At 32.7% G+C, this 19,916-nt stretch overlaps 1 protein-coding gene across 10 annotated transcripts in view; it reads right to left on the bottom strand.

Moving 5' to 3' along the window:
• LOC132718196 (dmX-like protein 2) overlaps positions 1-19,916 on the bottom strand; it is a 76,236-nt gene that overhangs the window by 7,728 nt on the left and 48,592 nt on the right. For 5 of the 10 annotated variants that reach the window (XM_060701831.1, XM_060701836.1, XM_060701834.1 and 2 more), the window contains 17 exons: positions 18,569-18,786; positions 17,873-18,038; positions 17,331-17,536; positions 15,487-16,429; positions 14,757-14,859; positions 14,000-14,612; positions 13,584-13,696; positions 12,637-12,885; positions 11,934-12,195; positions 10,774-10,904; positions 9,392-9,587; positions 8,843-8,969; positions 8,475-8,573; positions 7,165-7,188; positions 5,947-5,964; positions 1,379-1,503; positions 1,012-1,201 (listed from right to left, as the gene is read on the bottom strand). In XM_060701831.1, the coding sequence (XP_060557814.1) occupies positions 1,012-1,201; positions 1,379-1,503; positions 5,947-5,964; positions 7,165-7,188; positions 8,475-8,573; positions 8,843-8,969; positions 9,392-9,587; positions 10,774-10,904; positions 11,934-12,195; positions 12,637-12,885; positions 13,584-13,696; positions 14,000-14,612; positions 14,757-14,859; positions 15,487-16,429; positions 17,331-17,536; positions 17,873-18,038; positions 18,569-18,786 (3,783 nt within the window). Of the gene's footprint in view, positions 1-46; positions 307-1,011; positions 1,202-1,378; positions 1,504-5,946; positions 5,965-7,164; positions 7,189-8,474; positions 8,574-8,842; positions 8,970-9,391; positions 9,588-10,773; positions 10,905-11,933; positions 12,196-12,636; positions 12,886-13,583; positions 13,697-13,999; positions 14,613-14,756; positions 14,860-15,486; positions 16,430-17,330; positions 17,537-17,872; positions 18,039-18,568; positions 18,787-19,916 lie in introns of those variants that run through there. The other 5 variants (XM_060701839.1, XM_060701832.1, XM_060701833.1 and 2 more) reach the window with 5 other exon arrangements.

Genomic DNA, 19,916 nt, shown 5'->3' with positions numbered 1-19,916 from the left:
ATCATGTTCACTTTAAGACACTAGAATCTTCACAGTTCACCAGGAACACTAAGGCACTGTAAGAAACTGTACATATTATCAAACCAGAAAGGCAAACATTTTATTGAAAAAGAAAGAAGATTCATAAAGGGCTGATTTAAAAGGTTGAAATATCCATTAAATTTAGAAATACAAGTTTTATTTTTAACATCCCAATCTTCACCTCACATGTAATTTTACCGTTTTCACCAAACGACGACTCCTATCAACTATAAGATAGGAGTGTAGAGGATTACTAGATGCTCCGTGGATATGAAAACCTTTCCCCTATTTTACAAGCATAATTCCAAAGCAGCAGAAAAAAGTGTGGAAAAGCAATAAGTTAGACATGAGAGCATTCAACATGAACAATATTCACAGAAAATGTTTAATTTCCTATGCTGTAAATTTTTTGTTTCAATTTTTCATGATATTGTGCTGTTGGCCACTGTTTTGTTTAATACACTATTAAATATTTCTTTCACATTGTTTTATTTCACATTGCTCAACATTCATTTGTTTAACAATTTTTTTGTTTAACACTGTCGTTTGACATTCTTTTGTTTGACATTGTTGTTTCACATTGATTTATTTCACATTGTAGTTCTGACATTGTTGAAGACTATTTCACATTGTTTCACATTGTTTAAACAATGTTTCATTTCATATTTTTTCACATTTTTTCTCTCACAATATTCTTTATAGTATTGTTTTGTTTCATAGATCAAACTGGTTGAATAATAATTACAACTTGAATATTTAGCAGACCTGAATCAATAAATGTGACAAATGCTAATTACAAGAATGTAAGTTCTTTAGTGAAATGATCTATGAAATAAAGTATTAAAATAACTGATGTGTTCCGTAACCAAATGTAACAACCTTATAGTCAGATGTCTTTCCTTTATCTAAAATTAACCATCAAAATTTTATTGTTTGCACACAAATTGAAAACAACAGTTTAAAAGATAAACACATGATTTGGATACATACCACACTGGTTCCTCTACCAGTCTGGGCTAGAGCAATCTGGCCTGGAGCCAGGTGTACAATAGGAGTTGAAGCAGTGGAGGACTGGTTGGTTTGTGGGGTGTTTGAACCGCTACCAGCATGTATGGGAGCATCTGTAGGGGTCTGTACCACCAGGAAGTCCACATTCTCTGCTGGATTTACAGGAGACGGACTGAAAACATAATACAGTTACATATAAAAATTGACATCTACATCGATTTACCTCAATTAAAGCATTAGTTAATGCATGAAGTACAATTTAATTACTTTTCCTATCATTTAAAGCTAGTTGAGCAAAGCTAGGTGGTGACATATTTAAATCAAAGTATAAAAAGCCAAGTCTCTTTACTTGTTAAATGCCTCTATGTCCATCTCATTTTCATCGTCAAGCCATAGCGGTGGATTCAACAAGTTATGAATGTCCAGCTCAATCAATTCCTTCTGGGTGGATAATGTTAAACAACTTGCATTTGCCTGAAAAATAACCATTATTATCACATCATGGTTATATAAAAAATATTCTCAAACTCAGATCTCAGGTATTTGATTGGTCAGAAACTGTCACAGAATGTACACTGACCAATGAAAATCCTGAGATTGGAGACAAAACTCAGAAAGAAAATTTTATAACCTTGAGGCTATTACTTTACAATTTACTATTTTTACAATCTAAAGGCAAGAGTAACAAATTGAAAGTCTGGAACTAGGCAGAAAGTGAAAGAAAAGTATTTAGTTTTAAAAGTAGTTTAAATGACACACATGTAAAGTTTTTTATATACATATATATACCAACACACATATTCAGACATCATTATATTCTACAATATGGCAAATCATTAAAATAACAATGAATATAATTATTCATATATAAAGAAACATTGAAAATGGAAACACCTATTGTTGACCATAAGTAAAAAATAAAGAAGCTGCCCTATCAACAGCTCACCCTCAACCTCTTGCTTAATACAACTTACTGAGCTTCAAATTCCTATTCAGTACTCATTAAAAAAGGTTAACAATTTTCACAGCAATAAAAAAAACATTCTCAAGTCAGAGACTGTGGGTTTGAGCCCTACTAGGGTTATGATAATGTTTCCTCATAGTGTCACCTTAGTTAGTGCAGTACTGGGTTAACTCCTTATAAAATTTAACCATAGTTAACCCTTTACTGCACTAAGGTAACAATTTATAACCAAAGAACTGGTTAGTTCAAGGAGTGGGATAAAAAGTAAATAATTTTTGTATCAAAAATTTGTTTCACAATTGAGCTTAAATAGGTATATTTAAACTTAACTTTAAACTTAACTGATACATGTATTTGTATTTCATGAGAAAAATCATTTTAATCTATACATTTGAGCCGCTTCACGGCAAAACCAACATAGTGCGTTTGCGACCAGCGTGGATCCATGCTATTCACTGTCAGTTTCTCCACTTGTAATAGAGTTGGTAAGCGAACAGCATGGATCCTGATCAGACTGCGCGGATGTGCAGGCTGGTCTGGATCCATGCTGGTCCCAAACCCACTATGTTGGTTTTGTTGCAACGCGGCTCATTTTTTTTCTTATTAAAAAAGACAAAATATTGAAAAATGAAACAAACAAAAGAAGACTGCCAAATAAAAAAAAATAAAAACTCATTACAAACTCATGCAAGACTTTAAGTGTTTTCAAACATGTTATATGACTGTCTTGAATATATTTTTAGTTACAATTCAGAATATTATTTTTACATCCATCTTTTCAACAAATTTTTCAGCTTGGAACTTATTTTTCAAGTACGTCCAATTCTTTGAATTCTTATCAAAATTGTCACATACCACAAACTAGTCAAAAACAATTTTCTTACACAATGTGTATTGGTAAATCACATTTCCACTTTCCCAAGTTAGTTAACCTGTTTTCATTCATTATGCTATTGACCTTTGACCTTACAAAAAAAACTTTATTTTACAGGATTTACCTGCAGAGACAAAAATCCTTGGCAATTTGCCACTATATAATTATCAAAAGTGTCCTTAACCTTTGATCTTTAAGAATTAAAATATAATATACATGTACTAGTACTGCTTCTTTGTATGATGCAACCACCAAGCCTTTACTGATACATTAACTTTGAAACATTGGGACATTGATTCTAAATATATGAAACTATTTGCTAACTTCATGCTAGTTGTGATACTGGCTGCACTAAAACCAGTAAAGTGAAATGGATTCATTCTAACTATAATGGGATTTTTATGAAAATGAGTGTATCTTTCTATATAAAACTATGGGGGGAAAATAGTTATACAACTTTTACTACATGGATGCAGACTATTTCTACCATATACCATATTTGGATTTTCCTTCCCTAAACTCTAAAAGCAACAATGATAGATATTTGATGTTCTTTCATGTGTTCAATTTTATTTATTTGATTCTAGAATCCATAGAAGCAAATAACAAAAAAAAAAATCAACCTCTCACACTGATTTAAAGACAAGAGAGCCCCTCAGGTCTTTGATCTCTCACCTATGAAACAAGGCAAGAATGTCATGACTAAAATCATCATATTAAGTCAATATTCTTAGACGTAATATACTATGTGTTGCAAGCCATGTATAAAACAAATCAATTTTTAGATCCTTTTATACAGTATCACCAGAAGTTCATTCTTACAGAGTTTCAGCAAAAAATGCACAGAGGGTCTGGGAGAAATGTCATTTAAAGTTTACTTTTAAGTCTACTTTCAGCTCTGATGGACATCTTCTTTGGCCAAAAGAACCAATCAAATTTTCAGTTTTGTAAGGACCATCTAAAACATATTTCTACAGAGTTTAATCAAAATCTGCTAGATGGTTAAATAAGAGATGAGTGGGTTTTTTTTAATTCTTAATTTAACCTCTATTGGCAATCTTGATGTGGGTTTCCTGGTGATCATTTTATTAAATGAACCTGAATGATAACACTGACAACAAATAAACAAAAGCTGAACACAATTGCTCACATGAGTAACAATTAGGCACTCATAATTATACCATCTAAGTTTTCCTAATAACATCAATAAAATACATGATGAATGTGTTAAAACTGGTAGGAAAATATGATACAATAAATGTAAATGACAACATGAAAAGCATATAGATCTCTGATGGTTATTATGAATGGACAAAGCTGTAGCATTAATAGGGGGTAGCCAGAAGTAAGTACAACAATTTTGTCAATCACGTGTCCTTACATTAATGTAAGTTCTCAAGGTCATTAATAAATGTAGAATTCTCAAATACCATATCATGTATATTCTACAATCTACATGAAACAATTTTCCCAATACCAAAGACTGTGCAAAAGGTCAGATATTCTAACCTTGAACTTTGACCTGCTGACTAGAAATGAATAACTATAGCAACTACAAAAACAGACCCAATGTTAATACTCTTACTTCAAGAGTAAGGACTGCCGTTACCTAAACTTTACCTCATAACAAGATTTGTCCCTCTTTGAATAAATGAAACATTCAAGTTTCAAATTAACATCAATGGTTATTCAGTAAAATATCTAAATTTAACAGCCAAAAGTATAAAGGTAGGTCAGACTGGTCACAAATTCATGTTGGCCCAACTCAATACTGCTGGCACAATTTGACATAATTGTCTGCTATCAGTGCCCACAGAGTTATAATAAATTGATAATTCTGACAAAATGTTAAAGAAGCAAAATATGTTAAAGCGAAGAGCAAGAGTTTACACTTTACATTACAATGAAAAAACAACAATTTAAATTTACAATTTAACAGGTGTTCAGCGTTTCTCTTCTAAAATATCACAAGTAATCATTGCAAACAAAACATTTATTTTTGCAGAGAAAACCCATTCTGATGTCTTCTCTAATAAGGAAAACAAGTAACAAGGCAATAAAACTTGAGATTGAATACCAGTCTGAAATCAGCCTCTAATTCTGGTATCCCATTGGTCTGTTCAAAATTGAAAACAGACCAATGGTAGAGCTCCATCTCCAGACTGGTACCCAATCATTGATTTATGTCCTTGACCTCAAGTGTTACATTCTCAAGCAAAGTTGTTAGCATTGTTAAGATTTCATGCCATCCAACACCAGTCACAATTTTCCATGTTTACTGGCAGAATAATAAATCTAAGTGACAAATAAGAATTAGGTATAGCAAAAGTGACCTACATATTTTGAATTTTTTTTTAAAGAATTTCTCATGATTTTATCTTATTTCAGAGATTGCTTGACAAAGTAAAATTCAATTCTAATTCCCTGATACATGGTTTATTTAAAATGTTTATTTTTCACATAATAAAACAGGACAAACAAGTGTGGTCTTATGCTGGTGTCCAACAGACAGCTTATTATTTTAAAAGCTTAAATTTTAAATCATACATGTGTAACAAATGCTATTAAAGACCATTTAAAAACAACAAACTGCTGAAATCTTGTTGGCTTAGATTTCTATTATTACATGTGCTCTGTTTACAACAGACAAAGAATAACCTTTCACAACCATGAACCAGACAAAATGACAGGGCATGTGCCTGATTGGACAAAAAGATAACACACAGTGCTACACTGCAGTTGCTTGTCCCATTATATCATGTCCCAGATATTGCGAAAAAAATATTCAAATTTAGTAGTGGATGACAGGAAATCTTAAAGATTATAAGAGAAACATGTCTGAAACATGAGACTATAGTATACATAAACCCATGCATATCCAATACATGACTTGAATGGTAATAAAACTTCAGCTTGAAAACCAGTCTATAAACACAGTATTCTTATTGGATGATTTTGAATTTGGAAACAGCCAATCAGCTGAAAGAATGCCCAGACTGGTCTTCAATCTCTGTTTTTTATAACCTAAGGCCTTGTATGGTTTTCCATGGAAAATATTAGAGACATAAAAAAAACTCACCTCATTAAAAACTATCACCTTGAAAAATTATTATATCATGTTAGTTATTATGAAAAAAATATTTCACAGAAGTAAAATTTTGTTAATTTGTAAAAATTAAAAATATCCAGAAACTGTTAATGACATATAATAGCATATGATTAATTTGAAAGTAAGAAAAATTTCCTCCAGTAATTTGAATACATTTACTTTTCTCTTCGCATGCTTAAAGTATCTAAATATCTTTTTTTTTTCCCTTCAAAATATCACCAAAATTCATAAATTCAACAACATACCCCAAACACACACTATTATAAGAAATTATGAATTTTATATCATTTAATGTTCTAGTAAAACAATGTTTAACCCTTCACCTGCCCAATTTCTTTAATGAACTAGCTTCAGTTTTTGGAACTGTCCATTATCAATTTTGGAGATTGTCCCAAAGAAAGTTCAAAGTTTGTCAGCCTTGGGTGAGACTGACTGCGTGGATGTGCAAGCTGGCCTGGCTCTAAACTGGTGGCAAGGGTAATTACTTTCGGTTCCAGAAAGGTAAGGGTTAAACAATGTTTAAGTCAGATGGTACACAGAAAAATTTGTTATAAGCACCAGTATAAATATTTTACAGATATGAACCTAAAATAGTCAAGTTTACATAGATTAGAGTTATAGTTAGCACCAGAAACTATTACGTTATAAGATATAAAGATTTTTGACAATTTATATAGCCGGCTATAAATGGTTGAAAATTTATATAACCTAAGCCTCAAGTTGAGGGTTTTATAGCTATATAGAAAACAATCATTTACACAGACATGGCCATACAACTTGTCATGACAAAATTCTTTATAAGAAATTCATAATACTGCACAGATGCTTTTTATAATGTAACAAGACCTGTCGGCATGCTCCCATTTCCTCAGTACCTGATAAAAGCAAAGCAGAAAAGAGGGAATAATTCTGCAAAAGTGCATGGCAGACTTACCTGCCTTTTATAGTACTATACAAGTATTTCAAGTTTCTTTGAAAAGTGGAGCTAAATATGGAATCTTATTCATACATGAAAATTGTTGTTACAAATGTGCAGTATTATAAATACAAGAATACACAAAGTCATGTACATCTTATGGTAGCCTACTAAACTTTTGTTTATAATAGCAATGTATATCTTGGTTACACAATTGTTTAATGGTTTAATTACATAATTATATGTATCATCCTTTTTCCATACAAACTAACCTGTATATTAGGCAGATTTTCAATCTAAAGAAATATTTATTATGTAAATAGGAATATTGTGAAGAAAATACAATATACAAGTACAAATGCAAATGTGTTTATACAAATGAACAAATGATTCCCCCCATACAAAGAAACACAATGAGGTCCAAAATCCTAATACATAAAATTTCAATTTCTTACATAGATCAACAGGAGCATTATAACAAGAAGTTATGCAAAAGATAATTAAGAAATATACTCAGAAATTAATTGAAACTCATATTATTCGACTATTCTTAGCTGGATTTGAGTGAAAAGCATTGAAACGCTTTTCAATTTTGAGTAATTTTTTTCAAAATTAGAATAATTATTTCGAAAGAAAAGAAGTGAGCGAAAGATCTGAAATTTTTACACATGTTATTGGTCTAGACCTAGATCAAATGAATTATTAATATCAAAAGATATTTCCAGTCCTGTTATATAAAAAAACCTCAGTGCAGTCCCTTTAATCAATTTTACATGAACAGGAAGTCTAAAGCAGTAAACGAGCTTCTTGTTAGTTAAAAGGAATTCATTACTGACAGAACAAACAGCTCTTAGTTTCAATTCAAAAGTATACATGAATGTCAAATTTTAGCCAGAATATATACATGTTTTTCCATCATTCACAAATCTCTTCTCATTATGTCTTTTTAAAACAAGTTGACAAAACTTTGAGTCAACTCTGTCTGTTTAAATTTCAAATTTTAAAAAATATAACATATCTGTCTAAACTTGATTCATTTTCATAATTGTATCTGCTTAAATTAGTTTAATCAATGTTTCTGCCTAATTAAATTTTAAACGGTCAGACTGTGTATATCTAAATTAGATTTTCAAAACAGTTACTGTGTATGTCTAAAATCACCAAAGTACAAGTTTGAAATCAAATGCCCATTTTTTTCTGTCTGAACCTAACAATATATATATTCTGGCCTAAAATTGACTAAATTAATCAATACACTCAAACCTGTGTGAAATGACCAAGCAGCATCTGCACTGAGTCAATTTTAGATGGTTATGCTTCACTTTTAAAATTACAGTAAAAACTTTTAGTAAATTCCCCATTTGTAAAACTTGAAAAAATTCCCTGTGAAAATCTTTTTATCTAACATGAATTTATTTCCAGACATTAAGTTGTAAGTCAGTTGTAAATTGTCAAATAGAATCCTGAATATAAAGCCTTTAATATTTAAGCCTTTATGTGGCAGTAAGACTCTCATAAAAGGTTTGACAGTACTAGAACAAGAACAGAAAAATTGTAAACTGTAGTGAGATATTATAGTTACCTGGTTAATTGCAAATGCTGTAATGATATCTTGTTCCTTATGAATAATTTTAAACGGCTCGGGAATTTTTGGCGAGTCCAAACCATCTATCGAAGAGTCCTGAAAAATAAGAAAAATTTCAGTGACAAGACTCTACAATAAACTGCATTAAATATATGGGGAAAAAACACTCTAAAAATGTATCTCTAGAACAAGGATGCCCCCACATTTTACTGTTTTGTCAGACTACAAAAAATCTGGGATGTCAGATGAACACTATTTATGTTATGAACTGACATAAAAAAACTATATAAACACAATGTTCAAGACCACTAATACGTGATGTCTTGTAATTATGTAGATAAACAAATTGACAAGATAATACAAACCTCTCTTTCACTCTGATCCAGCAGTTTCTGTTTCTTGAACACATATCGTACAAATATATCACGTAGTTTGTCCTCCCGTAACAGATGAAACCACAGCCTCTTTATTGGTAGAGTTGCCGGACTTTCACTATACCACAAACAATACACTAATTAGCCTTTGACATGCTTAATATTTTAAACAGACTTCTCAGTCAAGAACCATAAATAATTTAAAGATGATTTTTTTTATTAATTACTGAAGAAAATAATTGTTAAATGGTTAAAACCCAACTAAAAATAGCATCATAATATCATGTGAAACATTTTATTCTTACAATATTCATACAGGTTAGATATTACAACTTAAAATTGACTCAAGGTTGTAAAACCATAATAATTTTACTATAAATTTTTTGTAAGTTAGATATAGCTTTATACCCTTTAAAGATTTTCTTTCTGTTGCCATAGCAACTTGACTTTACAAAATATCTTTAAAAACAGAAAAAATATTCCTGCATAGTCAATCTTGTACAAAAAATTATCACTGCATATAATATTATATGTACTTACATAAAAGGACTATTTTTTTTGTTCAGCAGTGCTTTATATTTTGTTTTCGGGACTCCTGGAATAACCTCAAGTTCTAAACCAGGAATAAAGTTATCTGGAGCCGCGGCAAACAACTCCAGTTTCCCTAGCAACACTTCCTGCCATTGCTCTAATGTCCGCAATAATGCATGAAGGAGCGGTGAACACACGGGTAACTCTGTCATGATAAACATAAAGTCATAAACAACAGTAAACCTAGATACTATCAGAGATGTAGCTTCCTACTGGCAGTGATTTATTTTCTCCAAGAAAATGAGAAGAAACAGATACGAAAATAAAATAATCTATATAAGACTTAATTTATTTTATGTAAGTTTTGAGATGTCTGTTTATCTTATGTAGTCATTCACTTCCCAAATACATGTAAGTAGTAGTACAGTGTAACTTCCGAATTCCGGAACTTCTGAAATCCGGAAACTTCTAAAAACCGAACAATTTTTTCGGTCCCGATTTTTTCCCTTCTATTTTCAATTAATATAATACTTCTGAATTCCGGAACTTCTAAATTCTGAATTCCGGACGATATTTTCGTAAAATTTGAGTCAAATCAATGCAATTTTACCTCCGAAAACCGGAAATATCCAAAGGTGTGAAATACATTGTAAATCGAGAATGTTTACCCTGCAGGAAGATTTAATCTCCCTATCGATTGTTTACTAATTAGCGGTGATCGTGTAATTTGACACGCGTTAAAATCACAAACTGTGAAATGGTATGTTTGAAGTGATGCGGTTAATCAAAGTAATTTACCGCGGTAATGTATGCATCAAACGTCTTTAGGGATTTTATTGCATTTGATGTAATAATTAATTAACTAGCATCGGACGATATGTAAGTTTATGCAATTAACAACATTTCTACAAACTGATAGAAATTCAAAAGCATTTGCAGGTGTAAGATAAAAAAGAAATTCAAAAGCATTTGCAGGTGTAAGATAAAAATGTATTCTTTTCATTCACATCTTTATCTTGATTAAAAGACTATTATATATGATATTACAGTAATGGCCACATCTTCCTTGACATTTAGTGATATTAAGTGGCTATTATCATAAACCTCTGAATTCCGGAAACCTCTGAAATCCGAACTTTTTGACAGGTTCCATGGGTGTTCGGTTTTCGGAAGTTACACTGTACCAACATCTCATATTACATTGGTAGGTTTAACGTTTTGTAAATTCTTGTTGGGATTCAAACCCATAGTCATAAGGGGTGTGTAATTTGACGTACGGAACCTTACCCAGCCGAGTCACTTGCAATAAAATTGCTCAAATGAAAAAAGTAAATAATTGTTCTTAATTTAGACTTTAAATGTGTGCATGCATGTGTCAGACTAAGTCTTACCTTGCAGTTCTATGCCAATCTGTGGCAGGAATGAAGACAAATTATGCAGTATCAATTTAACAGCTGTATATCTAATAATACACCAGGCATAAGAACTCGGATCTGAATGCTGTTGTACATTGGGAAGATTTCTGAAATATACAAACAAAACATGTACTCGTCACCTTTTTAAACATTTTTCCATACAATTTTTACAACTTTAAAGCTAGATTTCTGAAGAGCTAGTTTGTTAATTTCCAATTATTTTTAACTTGTATTTTAGGTCCATACAAGGGGATATCAAAATTGCCTAAATTGTCCTCACTACAGTACCATGTGTCCTGACAGATATGTACGACTTACATTTAATCCAGATAATGGCTTGGATGTTTCAATTTTTTTTATTTTTAACATAAAACACTTAATAAAAAATAATTTTTGAAACATAAATATTATGAAAATAATTTAAATACCGCACCGTTTATTTACAAAACAATGACAACTCTCGAAAGAGAAATCATTCAAGTTATTATTAATTTCGACTCTACGCTTTACAAAAATCAATTTTTTTCAATAATATCAACATATTTGAGACCAGAGTTCAAGTTTTTATGTAGCTGTTTATTACAGAAAAATATTTTTTCAACGATTTCATTGGCGTATAACGCCATTTTTACACAATCATGTGATAAGACCATCATCACATGATTTGTGTGAAGGCAGTGGTTACTGGCCGTAGCATAACCGGTGCGCGGAGTTTGACAGCACGGATGAGCACAGGCTTTTTTTTTAGTTCTTATGTTAAAGACTATCAGTATTGACAGAAGTGGAGCACCGAATTTAACATTTGACCCCTTGATTACTGATCCAGCCCATTATCACTGGACCTCTAATCAATACCCTGAGTTTAAAGTGTATAAATTATAACTTTATGTTCATGTTTTAATACATGTGCTGGCAGTATAAAGGGAGCATACTCTTACAACCTTGTTAACATTAAAGGGGAACAATCTTAAATACTCTTCAGTGGAAGTTAGTTTTTGTGGATTGCTTAGAAATGTCTTATTTTTTTAAATTAATATAAAATAATTTATATTCAGGATTCTCTTTGCCTTATGCCAATACCTTAAAGGGTTAATTGTATAATTTTGTTTGTAAAGATAACAATATAAATATATTACAATGTTCTGGGTCGGTTCAATTCCTCCTCATAATCCTCATCACTGTCCACGCCATCCTCAGATGACATTGAATCGTCCGAGTTATATCCAAACTCTGTTTCAGAATTCACGTCAACAAAAGGTTTTGTCATGAAGTAAGTTATCATACTCAGCTCTGGTGGGACAAACTTCTCTTTAAACGTTTTCCGACTATCAGTTCTCTGCTGGCCCATGATTTTCCGGTTCAATGCAATTCTTTTGTTGTACAGGTCATCTGTTTTTTCTGTTTGATTAAAATTTACCTTATTAAAGAAATTCAGATGAAATCCATCACATATCAGTAAAAAAATCATAGTATTTTATAACTTGACATGAATACATTTCCACCATAAAATTTGTTCAATATATGGAACAGAGGCGCTTCCAGATTAGTGGAGTTAAATACAATGTATATGGTGGAAAATACATGGACTTGAAAACTTTACCAGTAGGAGGGGGGATAAATATAACACAATGACCAGTTTAAAGAGACCAAATCATTATATTTGTCTATCATGTTTACATGAATAAATAAGCACAGCTATACCCAATGATAACTCATTTCCACTCACAATTCTAAAAATATTTATGTCTTTAATACTTGACTTGACCAAATTTGTATGGATTTTCATAATAAATATATTTAACATCAGTTATACACATCATTACGAATAACAGATCTTACTTCCAAGTCTAGGTGATGTACTGCCTAGTTTGATCATAGTCTTAACTCCGCCCCCGAACAAGGACGACCACATCTGTGTATCAAACTTGTGCGCTGTTAGACGATACAACAAGAAACAATCGTACGTCGCTAGGGCATTGATCACTAGACTCACATACACGGCAACCAGACATTCGGTCAGCAAAATGTTCAACTTGGGAGAATCCTCATCTTTCTCGCGAGCTAATAGAACACGCAATGATGTCACACCTGAAAACAGGAAAATTATCCATAAAACCATTTATAACGTGTCTAAAATATTGTCATAAGAATTAGTTAACTCTTTACCTTCTAAATATCCTAAATGGACTTTTCCATTTTTCAATCTGGGCAAAACCAGTTTTTAAGAAAATATCAAACCATTTTAAGAAAATATCAAAACATGCATGGAATGAATAACTAACAATGAAGTCATGATCAGATGGCATGGATGTCACAGCTTTTCTTGGTTTGCACTGGTTGCAGGTTGAAAGTTAATATAATTGTCTGCCATGTTATTTCTAATATAGGTACCTGTTAATTAATTGCTTGAGGCTAAGAAGGAGACAGAAATACAGAGATTCCCTCTACTAAATCACATTAATAAAAGTGGTGTGGATATATATTTTTTTTTCAAAGAAATTTAGTAAACCAATTGTAAATCAGGTGTGCTCAAAAAACCTCTACACCGACTGACAAAATTCAACCTTGCTAATGAGTTTATATGACAGTTTAAGTTGCACATCAAAGAGATCAGATATTAAAGAAATAATGTTATTATATTTATCAAAACACTGTCCTAAATACAAACTGTAACATGTTACTCCTGTACTGCCATAACCTGTTGATTCATTCTCCACATTTTCTATTTCTGGAATAGAATGTAGACTAGAAGATGGTATATGATAGTTTAACATAACAAATCTTACCTGGCCATTTAGGTGGTGGAGTATTGACAACATCATCTGCTGAAGTAATAGACTTGTATCTCATTTTTCTCACTCCAGACATTAAATGACTAGCATCACAGACAAAATTGGCACTGGAAAATAAATTGTTAATGTTAAACCCATAACCTGCTGGGACTGAAAATTAACTAGCCATCACTGTCACCAGTATAGAGCCAGGCCAGATTGAAAATTAATGCAGTCTGATCAGGCGCTATACTGTAAAGAGGTCATACTGTATCACTGTAATATATTATGCACTATAAGGGTTACATATTGCTGGCACCTTTCCAGGGAACTTTTAAATTTTAACATTTAAATCAGTAACAATTATGATGACCTTAATCTGATTATTTTAAAACAAACATACTCTGATCTGGTAAACTTTGAATACTTACCCATTGTAAAATCCTTCAAATCCTACATCCATATTTTCATTTAGAGACACAACAAAGCTGTCACTGTCACATAAACATTGGTACACACACGAAGCAAGTGCTACACTTAAATTCCTCATCACTAACACAGTGTGTAATGGACTACCGAGACCCGGGGGTGATGTGAACTCTATCACAGAGTGTAACAAATCTTGTGACAAGCACTGTATGTGCTGTATAGGATCTGCCGTTACAGTCTTTGAACTTGCTATTGCAGCCGAGAGTAAGGGTAACGTGGTTGGGAACGGCAGCGGAGACAACAACTGTTGCTGCGGCTTCTCCTGCTGGAGTTCTTGCAACAATAACAACAGTTCCATCTGAACTGATGCAATCCCTCCACCAGCAGCTCCTTGAAGTACACAGTATGCCACCAATGTTCGCAACAACTGCGAGTTCTGTCGCAGCCACTGTTTTCGCTGGCCCATTCTTTCCATTTTAGCATCTAAATCCATCTTTTCGGCTATCAAGACTTCGTGTAATGTTGGTTTGCTTAAGGATGTTTCAGAACGAGTTGATCCTTTCCTGACAAATGGTTGTGGAGACTCATTCCTCAAATCATCACTCTCAAAGCAACCTGAAAATAATTATCAATGACACAATCATACAACTCATTTCACATTTTAACAATCGTTTGTAAAGTTTTTTTCACAGACCATCTCATAACATAACTTTTTCATTTCAACGTCTGAGTTGTCAGTAAATCAAGTACAAAGTTTACCTTCACTTATGATAGTGCGTTCATCTTCAGTAAAATCGTCTTCACTACCATAGTTACACAGCAGACGTAATGCCTCTACTTCCCTTTCTAGCCAAATATATACCTAAAACACGTCAAATATAATACATGTACCTTAGAAATGTTTTAAATTCACCATGATTAAATCATAAACAGTTATGTCCATCCGAAAGTTCAAAAATCAAAGAAAAACTCATCAGATTTCAGATGTCATGATTAAACTGTTGAGCATTCCACACTTTGAGCATTGCCCCTGAGAACATATTATGTATACAGTAAGTAAAAATATAAAACAGGCAATGTTTCAATAATTTACCAATAGCAAAAGATAACATTCAAATATATCAAAAAATGTATGACAAAAATGTAAATAAGAAATTTTATGTCCTGATTGTAACAATGCTAATCTTAATGACCAAATAACTGTTTACAAGTTACATCTAGGAAATGGACTTAAAGTGGTAAAGATTTTTGGCAAGAACTTGTTTCAAAATAGAGCTTCATTTAACCCAGACTCTATCCATACCAAGGTAAGTCAGCACATCTGTGCTGTTTAACCATAGTCAGCACTGTTTGCTATTAGTCTTTACAAATTTTGAAATTTTCCCTAAAAATAATCAATGGTTATGTTCAAAATGATGGACACACAAGTCATTTAAAGATATTTAGAGGGGAAAGGATTAAATATATCTACACATAACTATTAATATACCTGGTATCTCAACTGACCACCGTCCACCTCAAAGCCTGTTGCTAGTGTCTGCATTTCTTCCATCATTACCTTCAAACAAGCTATAAACTTATACTGCTGTGCGAATATGTCCATTTCTTGCTGCCTGCTTTTACGCTCGATTGGACCTTTCAATGTACTTGGAGTTTCAGCATTCTCATTAATATCTCCAACAACAATACTTGGAATAGTATCAGTATCTTGTTTATTGTCATTAAGTTTGTCATTGCCGTCATCAGATTCGCTTTCTTCACTGTCCGACAAGCCAAAATCTAATTTAAGCTCATCATCATCTCCAAATCTTGAGACAGGTTGACTCCAATCAAGAGCATTAGCTGTTGCATCTAATTTACTTGACGTTGGTTGACTCCAATCAAAAGTGTCGGCTGTTTGTGCTGCTGACACCGGTTTACTCCAGTCAGGAGTGTCCTCATTTTTCACCTTTTCTCGGTCTCCGTCATTTTTTAGAGAAGAATCACTAACATCCGACAGATTTCCAGTGTTTATGCACAAATCGCTTTCACTTTTTGAAACTTGCGTATCAAGCTCATAGTCATCATCTGACAGTATTATAACTGGCAATTTTGAAAGAACTTCAAGCGCTAAAATTGGATTTCCATTTTTGTAATGTGAGTGGGCGGTTGCAAAGAACAGTCTTCGTTCCATGGGCGTAACCCTGTCAACAACTGTTGCAACATCATCTTCGGGACTTCCGACCATAGTCTGCTGCTTTGTAAAACCACTAATTACACATTTATTCTTCAGAACTGGTGCTGCCGTGGCTATTTTATGACGAATTAAGAGTGGATGGGTGCGTAGATAATTGTAGAAATTGAACACATTGGAGATGGAAAATGATTCCGAGTCTGTAGAGCCGTTTAAAGCTTTCCCAGATTCATTTTGTAACAAAGTCTGCAAGGCATTCCTATAATACAATAGAAATTTCAAATCTTAAATCTTTGACCAAACAACATTCATAGCAAACTACCATTTACAACACAATTGTTTCCAGGTAATTAATTGAGAAAAATAAACAACAGAAAGATGCATAAAATATTTTATTGGTATTGAAGATATTATTGTATTTTATTCCACATGATGTAAAACACATAGCGTACATGTTTACATGAAAATCATCACTGTCATCTTCAAACATTAACATCACACTAGGATTTATTCTTACAATATTTCATGCACTTTTAAAGTTTCTATACCAAACATAAAAACATTTGGAGTGCAATGAGAAATTGAACCAAATGAAACTACTGTTAATGACTTCTAACATAAAAACATTTGGAGTGCACCAAATTGGCAACACTAGACCAGATTTACAACAACAAAAAAATCCATACAGTTATGGTCAGTAAAGTAAATGAGTCATTGAGTGCATTAACCTTTTCCCTTATATTGACGTGTTTTGACGGCTTTTTGTCCACCCCCCCCCCCTTTTTAAGCCCCAAACACTGTTTTTCGTTTGAGAAATGTTGTTAAAAAAAAGAAGAAAATTTTGGACATGTGAATGGCCTCCTGTCGATCTTAAGGTGACGTGTAACTAACGCTGAAAAGCCTTTTACTCTATCTCATTGCATTTAGAAGTTGCAGCACTTTGAAATCAGTTTTGATGGAAAAAAAACAATGCAAAATAGTGATTTTTCGAGTGCATTAACACAGATTTGTCATTTGAATTTATCGACATTTTAAAGAAAATGTCCAAACTGAAACAAACCAAAAGGTTATAGTTTTTTTAATTTTTTCACCCCAAATGTTACTATTTTTAGACCTGACAGCACAAAGTCAATTGTTGCAACAATACATGGAAATTTTACCTATAGTCCTTAAACAACCAGTATGTCATGCTTCTAAGGAATGGGTCCGGGTGCATTTTGACATGGTTTGTTTGGGAGACATCTTCTTTGCCAAGGATATTGGTACATAAAATCTTTTTGACAGTTTCACTCATCATATCTTCTCCGTCGTAGAGTCTGCAGACGACAATGGCAAGTTGGAGGTCATGCAGCTTATCCAGAATTACCTGTATGTATATAGAATAACTTAAGATAGATTTAGATTTTTATTAAAAATTTGAAATATCAAAAACCTGTAATTTTCTATGTCTTGATAAGAAGATATTTGTTGTGGTTCACTTCTATGTCAAGATATATTTCACAATGAAATATCAAAATATATCTCAGGGAGTGAATACAAGATCATGTATTTTCACATGTGCTGAAATGTTCATTCATTTATGATAAATCCCAACCTCTATACCACTCTGCACTCAAATATACTAGTTGTTCTGCTACAGTGAAATTATATATTTTGATATTTCACTGACGAATTAACTGTTGCTCAAAACCTTTCACATTACCTCTACAGCATCATTTAAGGATCCGCCCAGCAGAAAGAAGCCAGCTGCATGCTCAAACCTTTGCTTCCCAAGAAGATCAAAGGCATTCTTTAACGCTGCTTTTCGCCATCGGTCCTGAGTAAAGTCATTACGGAAAAACTCAGACATTCTTTTGTTATCTATAGACCTAAAAAATAATTTGAAAATTTTGTTAAACAAATTATAAAGTAAAAAACTTTATTAATAAAATATTACAAAGGTCTCTGATATAGTATGGAGAATGATTAAATTTTCGTGTTTAATGATTAAATAAAACTTAACAATAGTATCATTAAAATTAAAGTAGAAATTTTTATACATTTTTTCTGTATTTACTGATACCAAAGAATAGAAGGTAATATGAGAAATCACTTGTCATAATTTGAAGACCTTCAGCAGTTTTTAAGGTGTAATTTTGCCTTTAATTAGGAAATTTTTAAAATCTGTTTATTTAGAAATGTGCTGCTTTAACAACCACTGAAGATGCATTTTTTTCAGCCCTAAATATACTGGAACCAAACTGATAAGCCAAGCCATCAGTTAAGAGCCAGGCCAGCCTGTGAATCCATGCAGTCTGACAAGGGCATATACTGTTGGTAGTTCATTTTTTTGCATATATTGATTAAACAGAACTGTGTGTAAAAAAATGTCACGACTTTCACTGAAAAAATAACTTACCTAAACAGTCCCCAGAGGACATTTTTCTTTTTCATGGCTAGGTAGAACAAAGCAGCGTCCATGGGATCCTTGTTCTTTTGGAAAGCATCTTTTGCCAATTTTTCTGTAGTTCTCTTTAACACATTGATATTTTGGATCCACCACCCAGCTCCGTATGTTTTTAGATCAAACCATGTGAGGCCTAAACCCTGGCTTGTTGGAATCAGGGAAAGTAACTCCTGCAACACAACAATAAAACATAATTAGATATCTATTATCAAAACTTACAAATTACAGCAAAATTCAACAAAGTGTAGCCAATAACTACAAGTGGGTTGATGCACTTGCAACAACATGCAGATGCATTTAAAGCACGAGCCTACATACATGTATATGTCTCCTCTGATCAATCAGTAATATGTTACTCCGCTGTTTTTATGTAAATAATCTGATTTCATTATGCTTTTCAAGTGCTAGTGAGATGTCATTTGATAGTAATGTTTTGATAATGAAACTACCAGGCCATCAGTGAAGTAAGTTATTTTTACATGGCATCATATACTAAAGTGTCTAGTTTTAATGCAAGCATGGCTGTTATGCTGATGAATTATTTCCGAACATCATTTTGACATAGTAAACTTAGTGACACATGGAGAAAACAAGAACCGGTTGAACCGGGTGATGCTCCCCGAGAAGGTTCTGGACACAGGAAAGTATAAAAAAAAATGAACAAAGGGCAAAAACTCCAAAATTAGGCAAAGCGGAGTTATGTTTTTTTGTACTGCACTTCTATTCAATGAGATCTATCTATCTATAAAGTTTCCTGATGATATCAGAGTTATGTCCCGGGTAAAAGTCAAAGTGTAAAAATGAACAAAGGGCAATAACTCCAAAATTAGACCAGGCTTTGTTTAGGTTCTTTAAGCATTGCAGTTCTATCCAATTATATCTAGCTACTTACAAAGTTTCATGTTGATATCTCTAATAGTTTTAAAGTAATGTCCAGGACAAAAGTCAAAAAGTAAAAATAAACAAAGAGCAATTACTTCAAAATAAGGCAAGGCAGAGTAATGATTCTTAAGCACTGCACTTCCACCCAATTAGACCTATCTATCTACAAAGATTCATGTTGATACCTCTTATACTTTTAGAGTTATGTCCCGGACAAAGTTCAAAGTGTAAAAATAAACAAAGGGGAATAATTCAAAAATTAGGCAAGGCAGAGTTACGGTTCTTGTGCACTGCACACCTACTCAATGAGATCTATCTACCTACAAAGTTTCATGTTGATACCTCTTGTTGTTTCAAAGTTATGTCCCGGACAAGAAAAGGGGACGGACGGACGGAAAGACGGACGGACAAGGCGGCG

The sequence above is a fragment of the Ruditapes philippinarum genome, unplaced genomic scaffold (assembly GCF_026571515.1).
Source record: "Ruditapes philippinarum isolate M1 unplaced genomic scaffold, ASM2657151v2 ctg143_1_1_1_1, whole genome shotgun sequence".
Taxonomy (NCBI): Eukaryota; Metazoa; Mollusca; class Bivalvia; order Venerida; family Veneridae; genus Ruditapes; species Ruditapes philippinarum.
The sequence above is the reverse complement of the archived record's forward strand: the minus strand, read 5'-3'. Positions and strand labels throughout refer to the sequence as shown.